Source organism: Eschscholzia californica, unplaced genomic scaffold (genome assembly GCF_041429995.1).
Source record: "Eschscholzia californica isolate CP2 unplaced genomic scaffold, dmEscCali1.0.p SCAF_4, whole genome shotgun sequence".
Lineage (NCBI taxonomy): Eukaryota > Viridiplantae > Streptophyta > Magnoliopsida > Ranunculales > Papaveraceae > Eschscholzia > Eschscholzia californica.
The window spans coordinates 3,217,832-3,232,897 of NW_028238461.1; the positions used below are offsets into that span (position 1 = coordinate 3,217,832).

Genomic DNA, 15,066 nt, shown 5'->3' on the forward strand with positions numbered 1-15,066 from the left:
GTGTTTCCGCATTTATATCCGCTTACTGTAATGTCCAGGCATTATCAAAAATGTCATAACATTAGCACATGTGACACTGGTTTTTTTCAAATGTTGCAGCACGAAAGTCTGGTTCAGTGATGGGATCAACGACATTTGTGGGAAGCAGCTAGATATGTTGATGATGAATCTGGAGTGCGACTCACAAATTATTAACTGGGCGAGTTCCTTCGTCACTAATCACGAGGATTTGAAAGAAAAGAGTGTCCTATGCCTACCATCAGAAATCTATGTGAGTTTAGTGATTAGAATGTTTTCCTATCATCATCTTTTATATGAGTGAACATTTTGATAACTTTGTGTATGTTCTACAGACGATGATCAAGTCCGAGGTCAACCAACCTTCAATCGAAAGAATGCTCAATCGTACGTTGAGTAATAATGTTGGGAAACCGGAGATATTATTTGTGTGTGCACCTATCTGCCAACCAACAACGGGAGACGCCGCAAGGGGGGGCACTGGACACTATTGGTATATAATGTATTTCTCCATCGGTGGACCCATTATGATTCAATGTCATTTGATAAGAAGATGGCCAAGGAGTGTTACGAAAATGCCAGGGAGTACGCGGCATATATTGAGGATGTAATGGAAGAGGTGGGATTCACAATGTATGGAACCCAACAAAAATATGCTGATGTTCTTGGGGAGCCAGAATTCCCAACTCAGGGAGAAAAGTAAGTGTTTTCAATCTTTATTTGTTCCCAACATTAAGATGCATGCTTTAATTAGTTTGAAACTGTTCAAACATTCCGCGAAATGTTGAACAAAACCCTTTTATGTTTTCATACAATTGATAAAAAGACACGTCATTTAACATAATGTTTTTGTTTTGTGTGGGAATGTAGCAACATTTTTGGTTATGCTTTAACATTCCATTTGTGTCTTGAACAGTCCGGATTGCGGTCTATTTGTTATTTTGAAAATTGAAGAGCTAGTGGATGACTGCATGATTACTGGACCCAAACAGCGTACAAAAAACCCAGATTGGGTCTCCCGGGCACAAAGGAAGAGGGCTATGATCACCCACAATATATTGAAGGAGAACACAATATCTTGGAGGATGGCCAGATGTTGAAAGTGTGGTTGCCGTGAATATGTTTTTTTGGTAAAAGATCTTTTAATCAAAAATGAAGTAGTTGTTGAGGTAACGGGTTATGTTCACTAAACCCGAAACGACTTCATTATTGATTAGATTACAAACAATGATGGTTTGTAAATTATTTTGGGAGGTTAACGACATACAATGATTTTGGATGGGATATTTATGTTAAAACTAAAGGAAGTAAATTTGAATATATTATTATTTTTCTTCAACATCATGTGTGACATGCATTGTCCCCTTAAAGTTTGTTCCAGGAAAGAACATACACTTACATGTTAGAACATTCCTCTTAATGGTTGGACATATTGACAAATGTCTCTGGAAATATGGGCCCATGAACCTTCATTTTTTAGAATGTATTCAAAAAACTTCATAATGTTGACACATTGTAAATAATAGCTAGACATGTAGGAATTCATTCACTGAACATTTTGTAGAATGTTATCACATATTCACTAGACAAAAATATATGTACTAAAGACCAAAAGATTTTAGTAAAACATTGAGCACAATGTAACAACATTCTGGTACATGTTGATACATTTTGGTGAATGTTCGATCATTTAGGAAAATGAGAACTACAGTTGGGCTCGACATGTCGCACTGTTGTGATAAGCGGGTTGGTTGCACCTGCGACAGATTCTTTTCCTCCTGGTAACATCTCCGGAACTCTGCAACCTTGTTGTACGTGGTCTGCCTGGTGCCCTTTTAACTAGTGGAGGAAGAGTCTTGGTTAATGGATCAAAAGTATATGGTTCGTCAAAATTTAGAACGGGGTAAACACAATGTTGGTATGTGTTCCTGTAAGCCTCCACGGTCCAGACCGGATCGTAAAAACATGTACTATCACCACGAGTCTTGTTGATGCATAACATTGCATGTTGGCACGGAAGCGAATCTACTTGCCAACGCCGACAAGAGCATGTGAGAGTACCAAGATTTACGGAATGGCGTGGAGTCGAATATACTTCATAAACAAGTGGGGCTGCCTCGACGTATCTCCAAGTCTCCGCAACTTTGTATTTCGCTTGTTGCTCCAAGTTAATGGATGGGCAAAGAAATGTATTCCATCCAATAGCAGCGTCTCTATGCTTTCTCATCTTGTTCATAATCTTCTGTCTTATGGCATCCAACAATGCTGTAATAGGGAGCACACGGGCTTTCTTGACCATGTTGTTGAAGCTCTCAGACAGTTGGGAAGTGATGGCGCCATACCTGTGGAAAAACATTAAATGGGATGCTTGTAAAAAATCGTGTCGTGTTAAAACATTTCGCGAAATGTATAAACATGTATATGCCTGTCGAAACACATGAAAAAATGTCCATTCATAACAGAAAGATATGAATAATGTTAAAAAATAACTGAAAAAGAGAAAACAAAATACCTATCCCATGGGAAAAAGGAATCTGCCCATGATTCCGGATTAAGGGATTGGAAAAACCTCTCGACATTGGTTCCACCCATCTCAACCATTTGTTCAATGGTTGCGTGATACTCGCTCTCGGGTAATGCCCGTGCCGCCGTAAACATAAGACTCTGAAAATAACGTGACTGGCGCGCCCCGTTACGTATCCTCAAGTTCAGATTACATCGTAAGTGCCAAGCACAGAATGAGTGATGAGCGGTGGGAAAAACGTTCTTCACGCCTTTTAGAATTCCAGCATGTCTATCCGAAATAAAGGTGTAACGTTTCATCGGATCCACTGCTAATTTCAAATTTTGCAGAAACCAATCCCAATTATGATCATTCTCAATGTCCACAACTGCGTAAGCAATGGGGAAAAGACCTAACAAAAAAAAATGAAATACAAAATTAGTTCTGTTGATGCATGAATCAAAAGTGCATAAGCATTTCCGGAAATGTAAAACCATATTTGGGAATGAGGTATGACTTCAATAAATTGCGCCGCATCTTTTTCTATGACGCGTCACTATTGATCATGTTCTAACATTTTGTCACGTGTTAGCAGGAACATTAGAATGTTAACATGTGATGTGAAAATGAAAACATACCGTTGTTTCCGTCCTTGGTAACCGCAGCCAAAATGCAGCCATTAAAACGAGTTTTGGCGAATGTTCCATCAATATAGATCACAGGGCGACAGTGTTGAAACCCAAGGATAGATGCGTGAAGGGCAATAAAAACTCGGACAAATCTGTTGGTAGTGGGTTCGATTTGCAAATCAATTATGCTATTGGGATTAGTAGTCTCCAAAGCATCTACGTACCACTTCAACTTTGCATAGGAATCACCCTCCTGCCCAAATACTTTGTCCATGGCTACCTTCTTACCACCGTAAGAAAAATAATAGGTCAACTCAACACCGTAATCGTCTTGAAACTTTTCTTTAACTTCAGCAGTACTCCAATTTGGGTGTTTTCTGATGTCTTCATCCATTAGGCTGCCAACAAGTTTACTAGACAACTTGGGATCCGCAGGTTTGAGAACAACATCGAGACAATCGTGATTCAGTTCGTACTCTTTCAACAGAAACACGGATTTACATCCCAATGGTGCAACCCCGTGCACTCTCCAATTACATCCGGGTTTGGAACAAACGGCAGTCACACGACCTGGTTCATCCTTGATATATTTGTAGTTGTTCTTGGTTGCAATGGTATATCGACCAAGAGCGTGTCGAAAAGCTATGACACCACCGGGGAATATTTGCCCAATCTCCGTAAATACGTCGCCCCATGAGTCACATACTAACTTCTTCTCATTATTTTGAGATGTAGAAAGTGACCTTTCAGTTTCCATACTGCAAAATTGAATAAAATGTTATGAAAGTATCATCAATTGTATTAAAATGTTAACAAATGTGTGAACATCTAATGTAATGACTAAACATCGGGGAAAATGTTTTGACATGCGTATGAATGTTTATTTATCAAAAAGAATGTCGTAGAATTATATGAAATGTGTGAGTTTATGTGAAAATGATGGATAACATTATACTGAATGATTCGAATATGTGGTATAATCAGGTGGTCCAAGAAGCAATGTCTAATCATTCTATCAAATGTTGAAGCAATGTCTAATCATTCTATCAAATGTTGGTCTAACTGCTAATTCAATAGCTATGAAACAAATGTGTTAACACATGATAAAGTACTTGTAACATGTACAAAGTGTTCAGACATTTTAGAAAATGTTAAAACAAACTTTAAAGTTGTACCAGAAACCAAAAGATTGTACGGACAGCGATAGAACTGTACGGACATTCCAGAAACTAAACAGTAGACGAGAAGGAAGAACAAGAGCATAAAATCTCATAAAAAAGAGATTCAACATCAACAGTTACCTGGATTTATAGGACAAGAAGATGGTGATTCGAACAAGTTGATGAGTCTAGAAACGAACAAGTTGATGGCTGAAAGAAGATGATGACTGAAGGAATAAGAGGGTTTGTATCTCGGTTTGTGTCTGTAGGTGATGACTGAATGAAGATGATGACAATATTAGAGAGAGAAACGTGAAAACGAAGATGATGATCGAAGAGATGAAGACTGTAGATAGATGAAGGTGGAAAAATAGGGTTTGTATTTGGGTTTATGTAGAGAGATAAAGTGAAACAGATTTTGGAGAGAGAAAGTAAATCAGATTTTTGAGAGAGAAAGATATGAGTTGTTAGAGTTGAGGGATATATATAGGAGGGCAAAAGAGGGTTTAGAAGAAAATAGGAAATCTTAGAGATAAGAGTTGGGCCCGGATTGCACATTGGGATGTGTATTTGGGTTTGATATGAGTTATTATTTGATTATTGGGTTTTGGGTGAGATATTAAACCTTATTGAGTTTTTTTTTGTATTTGGGCCCAAAATTTGGGCCTTTCATCAAAAAATTCTATTAAAAATGTGAGTGCGGTTGGCAGCAAATCGTTTAGGATTCTCTCTCTCTCTTCTCCTCGAGACCCTCCCCGAGGAAAAAAGAAAAATATATTCCTCCGTATACAAAAAAGCATTCCCCACCAAACTCATTTCTCCCTCACCCATTTCCCTCTTCTTCTTCTTCACTCTTCACTGAAACACAAACAGAGAAAGCTTTTAATTTATCATCGACTGTCAAAATGGAGTCCCTTGTTCTTCAACTCCACGACATTGAAGCAGTAAAGTTTGGAAATTTCAAACTCAAATCAGGTATCTTTTCCCCAATCTACATAGACCTTCGTCTTATCGTCTCTTACCCATCTCTCCTCTCTCAAATCTCAGACCTTCTCATTTCTTCCATCTCTTCCACCACCACCACCACTTTCGAACTCGTCTGCGGTGTTCCTTACACTGCTCTTCCAATAGCTACTTGTGTTTCTCTCTCTAAAAACATTCCCATGGTTATGCGCCGTAAAGAGATTAAAGATTATGGTACATCAAAAGCCATTGAAGGTTCTTTTAGGGTTAATCAACCTTGTTTGATCATTGAAGATCTTGTTACTAGTGGTACTTCTGTGTTAGAAACCGCTGCCCCACTTAAAGCGGTTGGGTTGAAGGTCACTGATGCTGTTGTTTTGATTGATCGTGAACAAGGAGGAAGAGAGAATCTTGCTGATAATGGGATTCGTTTGCATTCTATGATTAAACTTACTGAAATGGTTGAGATTTTGAGGAAACATGGTAAGGTTTCAGAGGAGATTGAGATGGAAGTGAAAAAGTTTTTGAATGAGAATAAGAAGGTTTCTGTTCCAGTAACATCATCTGTGGCACCTAAACAAAAAATTAGGGTTTCTTCTTCTTCTTCTTCTTCTTATGTTGAGAGAGCGAAGATGGCAAAGAATCCAACTGGGAAGAAGCTTTTTGAAGTCATGGCTGCTAAAGAGAGTAATCTTTGTTTGGCTGCTGATGTTTCTACTGCTGCTGAATTACTTGCCATTGCTGAAAAGGTCTCTACTTTCTTTCTTTCTTTCTGGGTATATTTGATCATTTTTAGGGTTTATAATCACACTCTCTTTATCCAACCGAAAAGATAGAATTTAAGTATACAAATTGAATCCCCACAAAAAATCAACTGTTGTTTTTGTTGTTGCAGGTTGGACCAGAAATTTGTTTATTGAAAACCCATGTTGATATATTGCCTGATTTTACACCAGATTTCGGCTCTCGGCTTCGCTCGGTATGTTTTCAAGTTTGTGCATTTAGCAAATTATTTTACGATTCATTTTGTAGTGAGTATAGCCGGGAATAGGTTGCTCTAGTACATGCTAACTTCTTATGCTTAGGATGTCATTTTGATGAATGCCGGGAATCTTTTATAACACAATAGTTGGGTAATATTAGTTAAAGAAACTGCATTTACTGGTGTAAGAGGCAGTCTCTTAGACTAAGCATGTTTCAAAGGCACTCGGAGAGACTTCTTGTGTCTAGACGGTTTCTTATCTACTTCTTCCTGTTTGTACAATACTGTTGACTGACGTTTTTTTTCTTCATCGGTCTTATGTTAGAATCAGATTTATTTCCATCAGCTAAATAGTGAACTAAGTTTATTGTTTGCATTGAAGATAGCAGAGAAACATAATTTCTTGATATTTGAAGATCGCAAGTTTGCTGACATTGGAAATACTGTAACTATGCAGTATGAAGGGTAAGGTCTATTTCTTCTTCTCTTTGTTTCTCTATAACCCGGCAACCTCTCTCACCTAGTTTGACGCATTGCTATTGTTTTCAGAGGTATCTTTCGCATACTGGACTGGGCAGATATTGTTAATGCACACATAATCTCAGGCCCAGGAATCGTGGATGGCCTTAAATTGAAGGTAAGAATTTGTAAGTTTTTTCAGAATCATACTGATCATCAGTATCACTTCCATAACCATGATATTTTTTTTGCGATTTCATTATTCTAGGGCTTGCCTCGTGGTAGGGGACTCTTACTGCTTGCTGAAATGAGCTCAGCTGGTAACCTTGCCACAGGGGATTACACAGCTGCAGCTGCAAAAATTGCCGAAGATCATCCAGATTTTGTAATTGGCTTCATCTCAGTTAACCCAGCTTCCTGGAAAGGTGGCCCTGGTAATCCAGCATTAATTCATGCAACTCCTGGAGTTCAAATGGTTACTGGAGGGGACGCACTCGGTCAACAATACAATACTCCTCATTCTGTGAGTTTCTCTTCCATCATCAAATCTTTTTTCCTACTTTCATTGGGTCTTCCCTTAATCTTGTTATTTCCCTTGCAACGATTTAACTTAGTGGGAAATTTTTATATTTATCTTAATGGGAAAATTGACATGGTGTGTAGATGGAATGATTTTGTGAACCTTACAAATAGCTTAAGGTAAATATTAACCATATCAGAAAACTTGACATGAGTTTATTACTTCTTATAGGTAATTTATGAAAGGGGTAGTGACATGATAATAGTTGGTCGTGGGATTATAAAGGCAGCAAACCCAGCTGAGGTAGCTCGAGAGTATCGTCTTCAAGGATGGGATGCCTATAAGGCAAGGTGCGAAAGCTTCTAAATACCCCCCCTCATTTTTGACTTCCATTGTTTGCAAAGGAAGGTTTGATCTTAAATTTTCCACATCTGTTGTACTTGAAGATGGTTTGGGCTTTGTTTTGTTTTATTAATAAAAGATTTGGTTGTCAGAGGAATGATGTGCCCATCTTATTTTGCTGTTTCATTTCCCATATTATTGATTAAATTTTGTTTCTGATCTATTATCTACGATGGGAGTATCAAATTAGTCTTTTTTTTCTTCTTTCTTTTAGAATGTGTCCGACATCTTCAGGTTGATGATAAACAAATTTACGAAATCTTAAATGTGAAACTCCGCACAGAGATTTATGAATCTTCATACACTTTCAGGAATTTGATATTTATTTTTCTAATATGAAACTTGATTATAATTTTTTAGGAAGATTGTGAATTTTGACAAATTTTTTTGGGGGCAAAAGTTTATTCATCCAAAACAAAAAAACTCCGGCAACCACCACAAACTCTTGCCACCGCCACTTCAGTCATTGATCGTGTGCTCTCTCACTCACCTATTCAAATGATCGTTCCCTTTCTCTTTCTACCTTTTTGTCTCTCAATTTCAGTATATCTTACTCTTCCTTTCTCCAAAATCCAGTCCAGTGATGAGAGATCGATCCAAGTAGAATCTAAAATCATAATTCAGTCTTGTGATCGTGGCAAAGCTTTCCTATTTCTCCTCCCTCTTCTTTCTCTATCACCTATTCAAGGACCTTTTACAGACTCGGCCGTAAGAATAATTAGTAATCACGACAATCCATATAGCATTTCTGCCTATAATCTGCCAAGCTTTTCTTATTCCCTAGCATTTTCCGTTTAAAAACTAGTAAACAAAAGGTTAGCAGTCATCTAATAGCATACATCATGGCAAGGTGAGTTGCTTTTTTAGTGCAGGGAAGAATATAAACCAAGCTTGGCAACAGACATGGCTAATAGTTGACTTTTGCAGAATTTCAAGATTCGTATGCTCCTCAGAAACGAAGGTTTTTTAGGGGTCTGAGTCTCAAACTGAATCATTTTGATCTGAAATTTACTTGTGCACTCAAGAAAAATATTTATTAGAAGATTTAACAAGTCAGAGAGGTAACAAAGTGTAGAGAATAAACACAACCGACACTCTGAAGTCAGCACAGTTCTATCTGGATAGTTGGTTTTCAAAACAAGTACAAGGACAGATTATTTGAGTGCGCAAGAACGGACGTGAAGCATATATCTTATCCGTTCATAGTGGTTGCATAGACAGTTTACTGTTTACTCAAAAGATACAATCATTTCTACTAATAAGGTCACTGAAATGACAATGTGTATCACTTCTATATATGTATATAGTATGAAGTATTTCCGCAGGTATTCGATGCATTCTGACAAGCAAAGAGGGTTTGCCTTCTTCAATCCAAAAAACAGAATACACGAAAGGAATACACTAATTGCCAAAAGAAAGAGAGATTATATGAAAGAACATCCTTACTGTTCTTTCCAAATCCTCCCAGTAACTCTAAGCTTCAACTCTTTTCTGTCCCCACCTGAAAAGAAGAGAGCCATGTTCCTTTGGATTATAAGTCCGTCGAAACTGTCTCGAACTTTCCTATGGCTGTCCCTTACGCTCCTTGGAACACCTTGCCAGACCATTTTCCTTCCATTCCCACCTACTTCAAGACTGTAGTTGTAGTTCTTGGCTTCGTTTTCGTCACCCATAAATCGCAAAAATGCTATATAAACAGGAGCAATCCCTAGTTGGAAGGCTTCAAAATGTAGGCAGAAGTACTGACCAAAGCAACTGAAAACCTACATATACCAAAACGATTTCTAACTTATGTCACGTATCCAAAACCAATTCACCTGAATAATAATTTAGGGAAAGATAAAAGAACTGAGAAAGTAAGGTGGTGCTTGCTTCATAGTGTGTGTGTATATTAATATACCAGTGGGGAAGATAAAGGAACTGAGATAGTAAGGCGGTGTTTGTTTCGTATTAAAAAGAAATATGTCTTAGGTTGTTTTCTGATATAATCATCCAACAACCCGAAATCTGAAGTGGGTATAAGTTGTTTCAATGATATTGTATGATTTGTATCTGTTCCCAGTCTCAGGACCCATTTCATTTGTGCACCAAAAAATGTAGTCAAAAACTAATTCAGACATAACCTAAATCCAGTGTTTAGTACGTGAAACAAGTTCTTGGATCATGAACAATATCGCTCTGTGAAAACTTGTTTCTAATTCTGAACTAAATGAGACCCAAATTACATTAGTAGTAAGTGAGTGACTAAGAAATACATACTGTGAGCATCCATGTAGCATTCTCGACCTCGTGCGGATTAGATTTCACATAGCGATGATTGAAGGTGCTCCCATTGTGCATGTCAACCTTATGATCATCTTTCAGATGGGCCACAAGAAATGGAATATTGCCAATAACAGTGCACTCAGAACCCGCATACGGACAATTGTAAGGTCTGAATGTGCATTGCGATTCATGTTTAAGCTTGCTGTAGTAAGGATATATTCCCATGCAACCAAAACTTTGGTATTTACATGGGAGATCAAGAGAAGCTGCCACCTTCTCCAATGCAAGACATCTTATATTGCCAAGTTCGTGCCTACATGTGGGGCACCGGTTATGCACTCTTGGTTTGCATCCAGAACATAATGTATGACCATTTGAACACTGCAAGCATTAAAAAGGACTGAGGAACATGAAGAAAATTGCGACGAGTAAACAACACAAAAGTGAATCTCAAACGTTTAAGTCACGAATCTCTAAAATAACCAAATCTGCAATATTGATAGTGCTGTAGAACTTGCTGAGTTGAGGCAATTTTGTGTGTTTCTAGCAACCTACTACTACTTACTCAACTTAAAAATCGTATTACCCTCTAATTCCCGTTCATGTACAAAAAACAAATCACTATCCTTGTAGCAACGAGTCAACCAGCTATGCGCGAGGAAGGAATTACAAAGCAGCAGCATCGGTTGAAGAAAGAAGGGATGTAAGATATAATTGTTCAAAGTAAATTTTTGGGGATAATACACTATGACAGTCAGTCTTTACAAGTTCATCCATTCGTAAGGGCATAAAGGGGTCAGACATGAGTCCCCATGCATCTGGACAGTAATCAAGAAGGATGGGTATGTACTATGTTTCCCCGTGTTCGACTTTGCTCAAGTAGGTGTCAACAAAATGGAATATCTATAACACATGAGACTTTTTTCATCAATAATCAAGAAAAGCATAAACACTAGTTGTATTTCTTACGTTCATTATTGGGATCGGGATACAATCGTACCTGATGAATAGGAGGGTACATGGCATTTAGACATACTGGGCACTCCAATAGGTCGCGAACACTGCTAGCAACGACCACATTAGGTTTCAAACCATGTTGAAAAGGCTCGTTAACATTTTCAGTCACTTCAAGCATTTCTTCATTTTGGGGAGCATAAATAATTTCAGGATTTGTCCGAATGTCATCAAAACAAGCATTTCCAGTTGCCATTAATCCACCAGTTAACTGTTCCAACATTGATACAAAATATAAAAACAGAATTCAAAAAGTGATGATCAGCAAGTATCTACTTTCTAATGATTCCTTCACACATTTGAAAGACGCATTCATCTGAGGATATATTCTAGATGCGCGTTTAGCCATAACTATCACATTGACATGGTCTAATCCAGACCCTCGTGTAATACGAGATATAGTCATATAACATAGAATGCACATAAACGTAACATCTCGCTTTCAAAAGAACTATAAGGATCTTCTCATTTCTCATTTCCCTCACAGAAGGCAGTTCTGATATAGCTTTTCGATAATACCGAACTCACTCATTAAGTCTTGACACAGGACATATAACCAGATCTCTGGAACAGATTGTAGAAATCTTACTGATTTGTTTTTTAATTTGAAAACCACATTTAAGGTTCACTTAATAGATTTATCAAATAATAAATGTTGGCCATAACTTTATAGATCATCAAGATAATTTGATCAAACCCATGTTCTTAATATAACCCATTACTTAGATTAACATGAATTTCCGAGCAACAAAAATTGGGAATGGGGGAAGGAACATATACTGAAATGAATAAAACCCTAAAATATCAAACCCATACAAATCTAACAGAAAATAGATCCAGACTTCAAAGTTGAAACTAAAGATAAAATAGTCTATAAAGATTTCATTTTTAACCCCAACATCTACAGAAAAATCAAAACTTGACCGAATATATTCAATGAAATCGAAAATCAAAACCGAAAAGAAGTTCCTTTTCAACAGTAATAATACCTTAGGAGAAGGAATGCCGCTTAAATGAAAAAAGAGAAGAATATAGGAAAACCCCAGAAAGGGAATTGAAAAACCCTAACCTTATTTAACAACAGAAAGGGAAGTAAAAGAAGTGAGAGAATTTTGAATTAAAGTTGGTTGTTGTTGTTGATATAAAAGAGGAGGAGGAGCCTCTGAAATCAATTACTCCTGCCTGGGATAACCAGAAAAGAAAAGGAGAGAAGGGTAGATATGTGAGACTTTGAAGTCTCTCTCTCTCTATATAATCTCTTCTTGGAATATTCAAACACTGTGTGTAAATCAATTCAAAAGAGTACGATTTGATTGGTGCTTTTAAACCATAGAAATAAGAGTGAGAGAGGAAGCGCCAAAAGACAAATTTGATTTTGAGCAAGTAGAGAGAGAGAAAGTAGAGTGGAAAGAGGGAGAGAGTGATGGACCCGGAAATAGTGTGACAACATTTAAAACTGAAAGTTGAGGCATCATCATATCTAGTTGGGTGTTATTGGATACTCCATCATTTAGACATTATTATACCACTCCAATATTCCCCATGAGTAGTTTTACAGGCCCCATTTTTACTAATGGACCTTCCCATGAATTCTTTGATTTTAGTTCATTCTCTTTTACTCGAGAAACGAAATTTTGATTGGTGGAAATTTCGGTCGGTCCAAAAGTGGAAACGTTTCGGTCTGTGTGGAAATCTTACAAATCTGTCGAAATTTAATATTTTTATTTTTCTTTTGTAGTATTTTAGGGACTTAATATACGATAAAATAGATAAGTTAGAGGGCCAATATGAATTATTCATCCCTAATAATACAAAAACAGTTAGTTTAGGGGGTAATCTGCAATAAAAGAGTCAGTTTAGGGGGTAAATTAAATTGTTTTTTAACTACTCGGTTAGTTTGAGGGGCTATATTCACTTCAGAAATTTTTAGAGGTTAAATAATAATGAATTTTTATAGGTAATAAAACGCCCCTCCAAAGTGTAAATGGCACCCCCATAGGCCTTGGGACAGTGAGGAAGGGGTGCCAGCAACACTTTCTAGCGATGCTTCTGGAATTATACTTTTCAAACCCTAATCCCTTTTATTCATCTTCTTCGGCCGCACCTCCTTCTCCCCTAGAAACCCTAATACATTTTTTTCTTCTTCACCTTCTTCTCTATAGCATCTCTTTCTCTCTCTAGATTTTTTTAGTTTCAGATTTGTTCTAGTATCAAATCTTCTTAGGAATTCATGGTAATGAAGAATATAGTGAAATGGAAGATAAACCAAGACAAGATGAGAATAAATCTAGAAAAAGAATATCTGAAAATGAAGAAAAAATCAAAAGAGATCTAGGGTTTCGACGAAATCTTGAAAATTTCGGTCGAAATCTTACACAAAACATTTCTAAGTGGGATTTCGTTTCCATATCTTGAAAAACGAAATATTTTGGTCTTCTCGACCAAAATATGTCGACATATAATTCCTTGTTTTTACCAAGTTTGGTTAAAAGGAATTTTTTTATGTTCTAGTTATAAAAGGATTTATATCTGGCCAAAATCATAACCTTAAATCTCCTCAAAACAAGAGTCTCTAAGCACCTACCTTCTTATCATCGGATTATCGCAATCAATTTTGGACATGATTTGGCCTCCAAACAGGTATACGAACGTTCCCTAACATATTATTGCATGTTTGATAAGTATTTTTTTGTTATACCATCTTCTTTTGTCACGGTAAAATTGCATTTGACTTATAGAATTACTTTATAAACTCTGGTAAGATTAACTAGCGATGATATAAAGTGGCCATTAGTTGATTGAGGTGAATAAGTCAAGAAAATACCAAAAATCTGACGAGTCAACCATTAACAAGCGTGACAAGCTCGCCTTGAACAAGGCACGACCACAACTACACACAAGCTAAGCCTCTAGCTTAAATGACCAAAAAAAAGTCCAATTCCTAACCTTGGAACTTTCAATATTTATTAATTTAATTGCAAGAAAGCCTTTACTAACTTGAGTGGTGGAGAGGCTTTGAGTTCTATGCAGGTTTCGCCTCCCAATTCGTGAAGAACAATTTGAGACTCAACAGAACAGTCTCTTGTCTTAAATGATAATTTAATCCCAAATTTAAACATCATCAACGGACGCATTCCAAAATCCATTTATCAAGCCATAGGGCAATGGGGAACAATGAAAAAAACACCAAGAACGGAGAAAACATCGGAAATTTGATAACAAAAGCCGTCACATGGTGTATTTGAAAAAAATAAGAATAACAAGACCTTCAAGAAAATACACACGAGTGAAAAGTAATTGCTAAGGATGTCGAATGAACTCTATTCACTTGAAGCAGGAATATGAAATAAGCGAAAACATTATCCTTCTATGCTTGTCTGTTTTCTTATAATAATGATGAATATAATATTGTAACATAAAAAGCATTATCTGCTTGTAGTTATTTTGCTCATGTTTTGCAATTTAATAATAATTAAAAAATATTAAAAAACATATTTTTTACTTTTTTTTTTAATATTGACTACAATGGTCATTACAAAAGACATTGATACATCGATACAATATCATAAGTACAATAACTGTCGAAATACTACTGGCCTAAAGCCGACTAATTAAATGGCCTAAAGCCCACAAAAACTACTTATATTTTTACCCAAGTTCAATATTCCTTGATTTGCACTTCCATGATCGAACCTTGAACCTCCGCATTGCAGAGTATATGCACTTAGTTTTGCCCCTGAAGTCTCGATTTTGAATCAACGCAAATTTGAAACTTAGTTTTTTTTTTATTAAAACCAGAATTACATTCATAAGTGAATTTATCCACATCATTGCATGGTATTCGATTGTTAATTCCTCTGAAAACTACATGAGAGTTACATAAGTAAAGTTCTACGCAGAACTTTCAAACGTAAAGTATCGCATGAAGGGAAAGGAATGAGAAGACACAACTAAAAAGAAAAAAACCCTGAAGCCCGAACAAAGAAAAAGATCCTCAAGACCGAGAATGAAAAGACCCTAAAGGTCGACAAAATTATTGTACTAAAATCAAAGGTGCCCCCAGCCGAGAGAACCACCACCGCCATTAACGAGAAAGCGTTGCCGTCACTGAAGAATCGCCGCCATTACGATGAAAACCATCGTCAGTACCG

At 36.9% G+C, this 15,066-nt stretch overlaps 2 protein-coding genes across 4 annotated transcripts; one reads left to right on the top strand and one right to left on the bottom strand.

The window, feature by feature from the left end:
• Window positions 1-4,993: 4,993 nt before the first annotated feature.
• Window positions 4,994-7,727, top strand: LOC147541609 (uridine 5'-monophosphate synthase-like). Its single transcript, XM_086633923.1, has 6 exons — window positions 4,994-6,022; window positions 6,169-6,252; window positions 6,638-6,720; window positions 6,805-6,892; window positions 6,983-7,237; window positions 7,466-7,727. The coding sequence occupies exons 1-6, from the start codon at window positions 5,216-5,218 to the stop codon at window positions 7,598-7,600; spliced, it is 1,452 nt and encodes a 483-aa protein (XP_086490049.1). The 5' UTR covers window positions 4,994-5,215; the 3' UTR covers window positions 7,601-7,727.
• A 981-nt stretch (window positions 7,728-8,708) lies between these two features.
• On the bottom strand, window positions 8,709-12,407 carry LOC147541610 (E3 ubiquitin-protein ligase DIS1-like). Of its 3 annotated transcripts, none has more exons than XM_086633925.1 (4): window positions 11,905-12,407; window positions 10,902-11,126; window positions 9,896-10,282; window positions 8,709-9,399 (listed from the first exon to the last, which is right to left on the bottom strand). In XM_086633925.1, exons 2-4 carry the CDS (start codon window positions 11,109-11,111, stop codon window positions 9,079-9,081), a joined length of 918 nt encoding a protein of 305 aa, XP_086490051.1. In that variant the 5' UTR covers window positions 11,112-11,126; window positions 11,905-12,407; the 3' UTR covers window positions 8,709-9,078. The 3 variants fall into 3 exon arrangements, with proteins under 3 accessions (XP_086490051.1, XP_086490052.1, XP_086490050.1); XM_086633926.1 differs by having other exon boundaries at window positions 11,985-12,340; XM_086633924.1 differs by lacking the exon at window positions 11,905-12,407 and having other exon boundaries at window positions 10,902-11,188.
• Window positions 12,408-15,066: the final 2,659 nt, after the last annotated feature.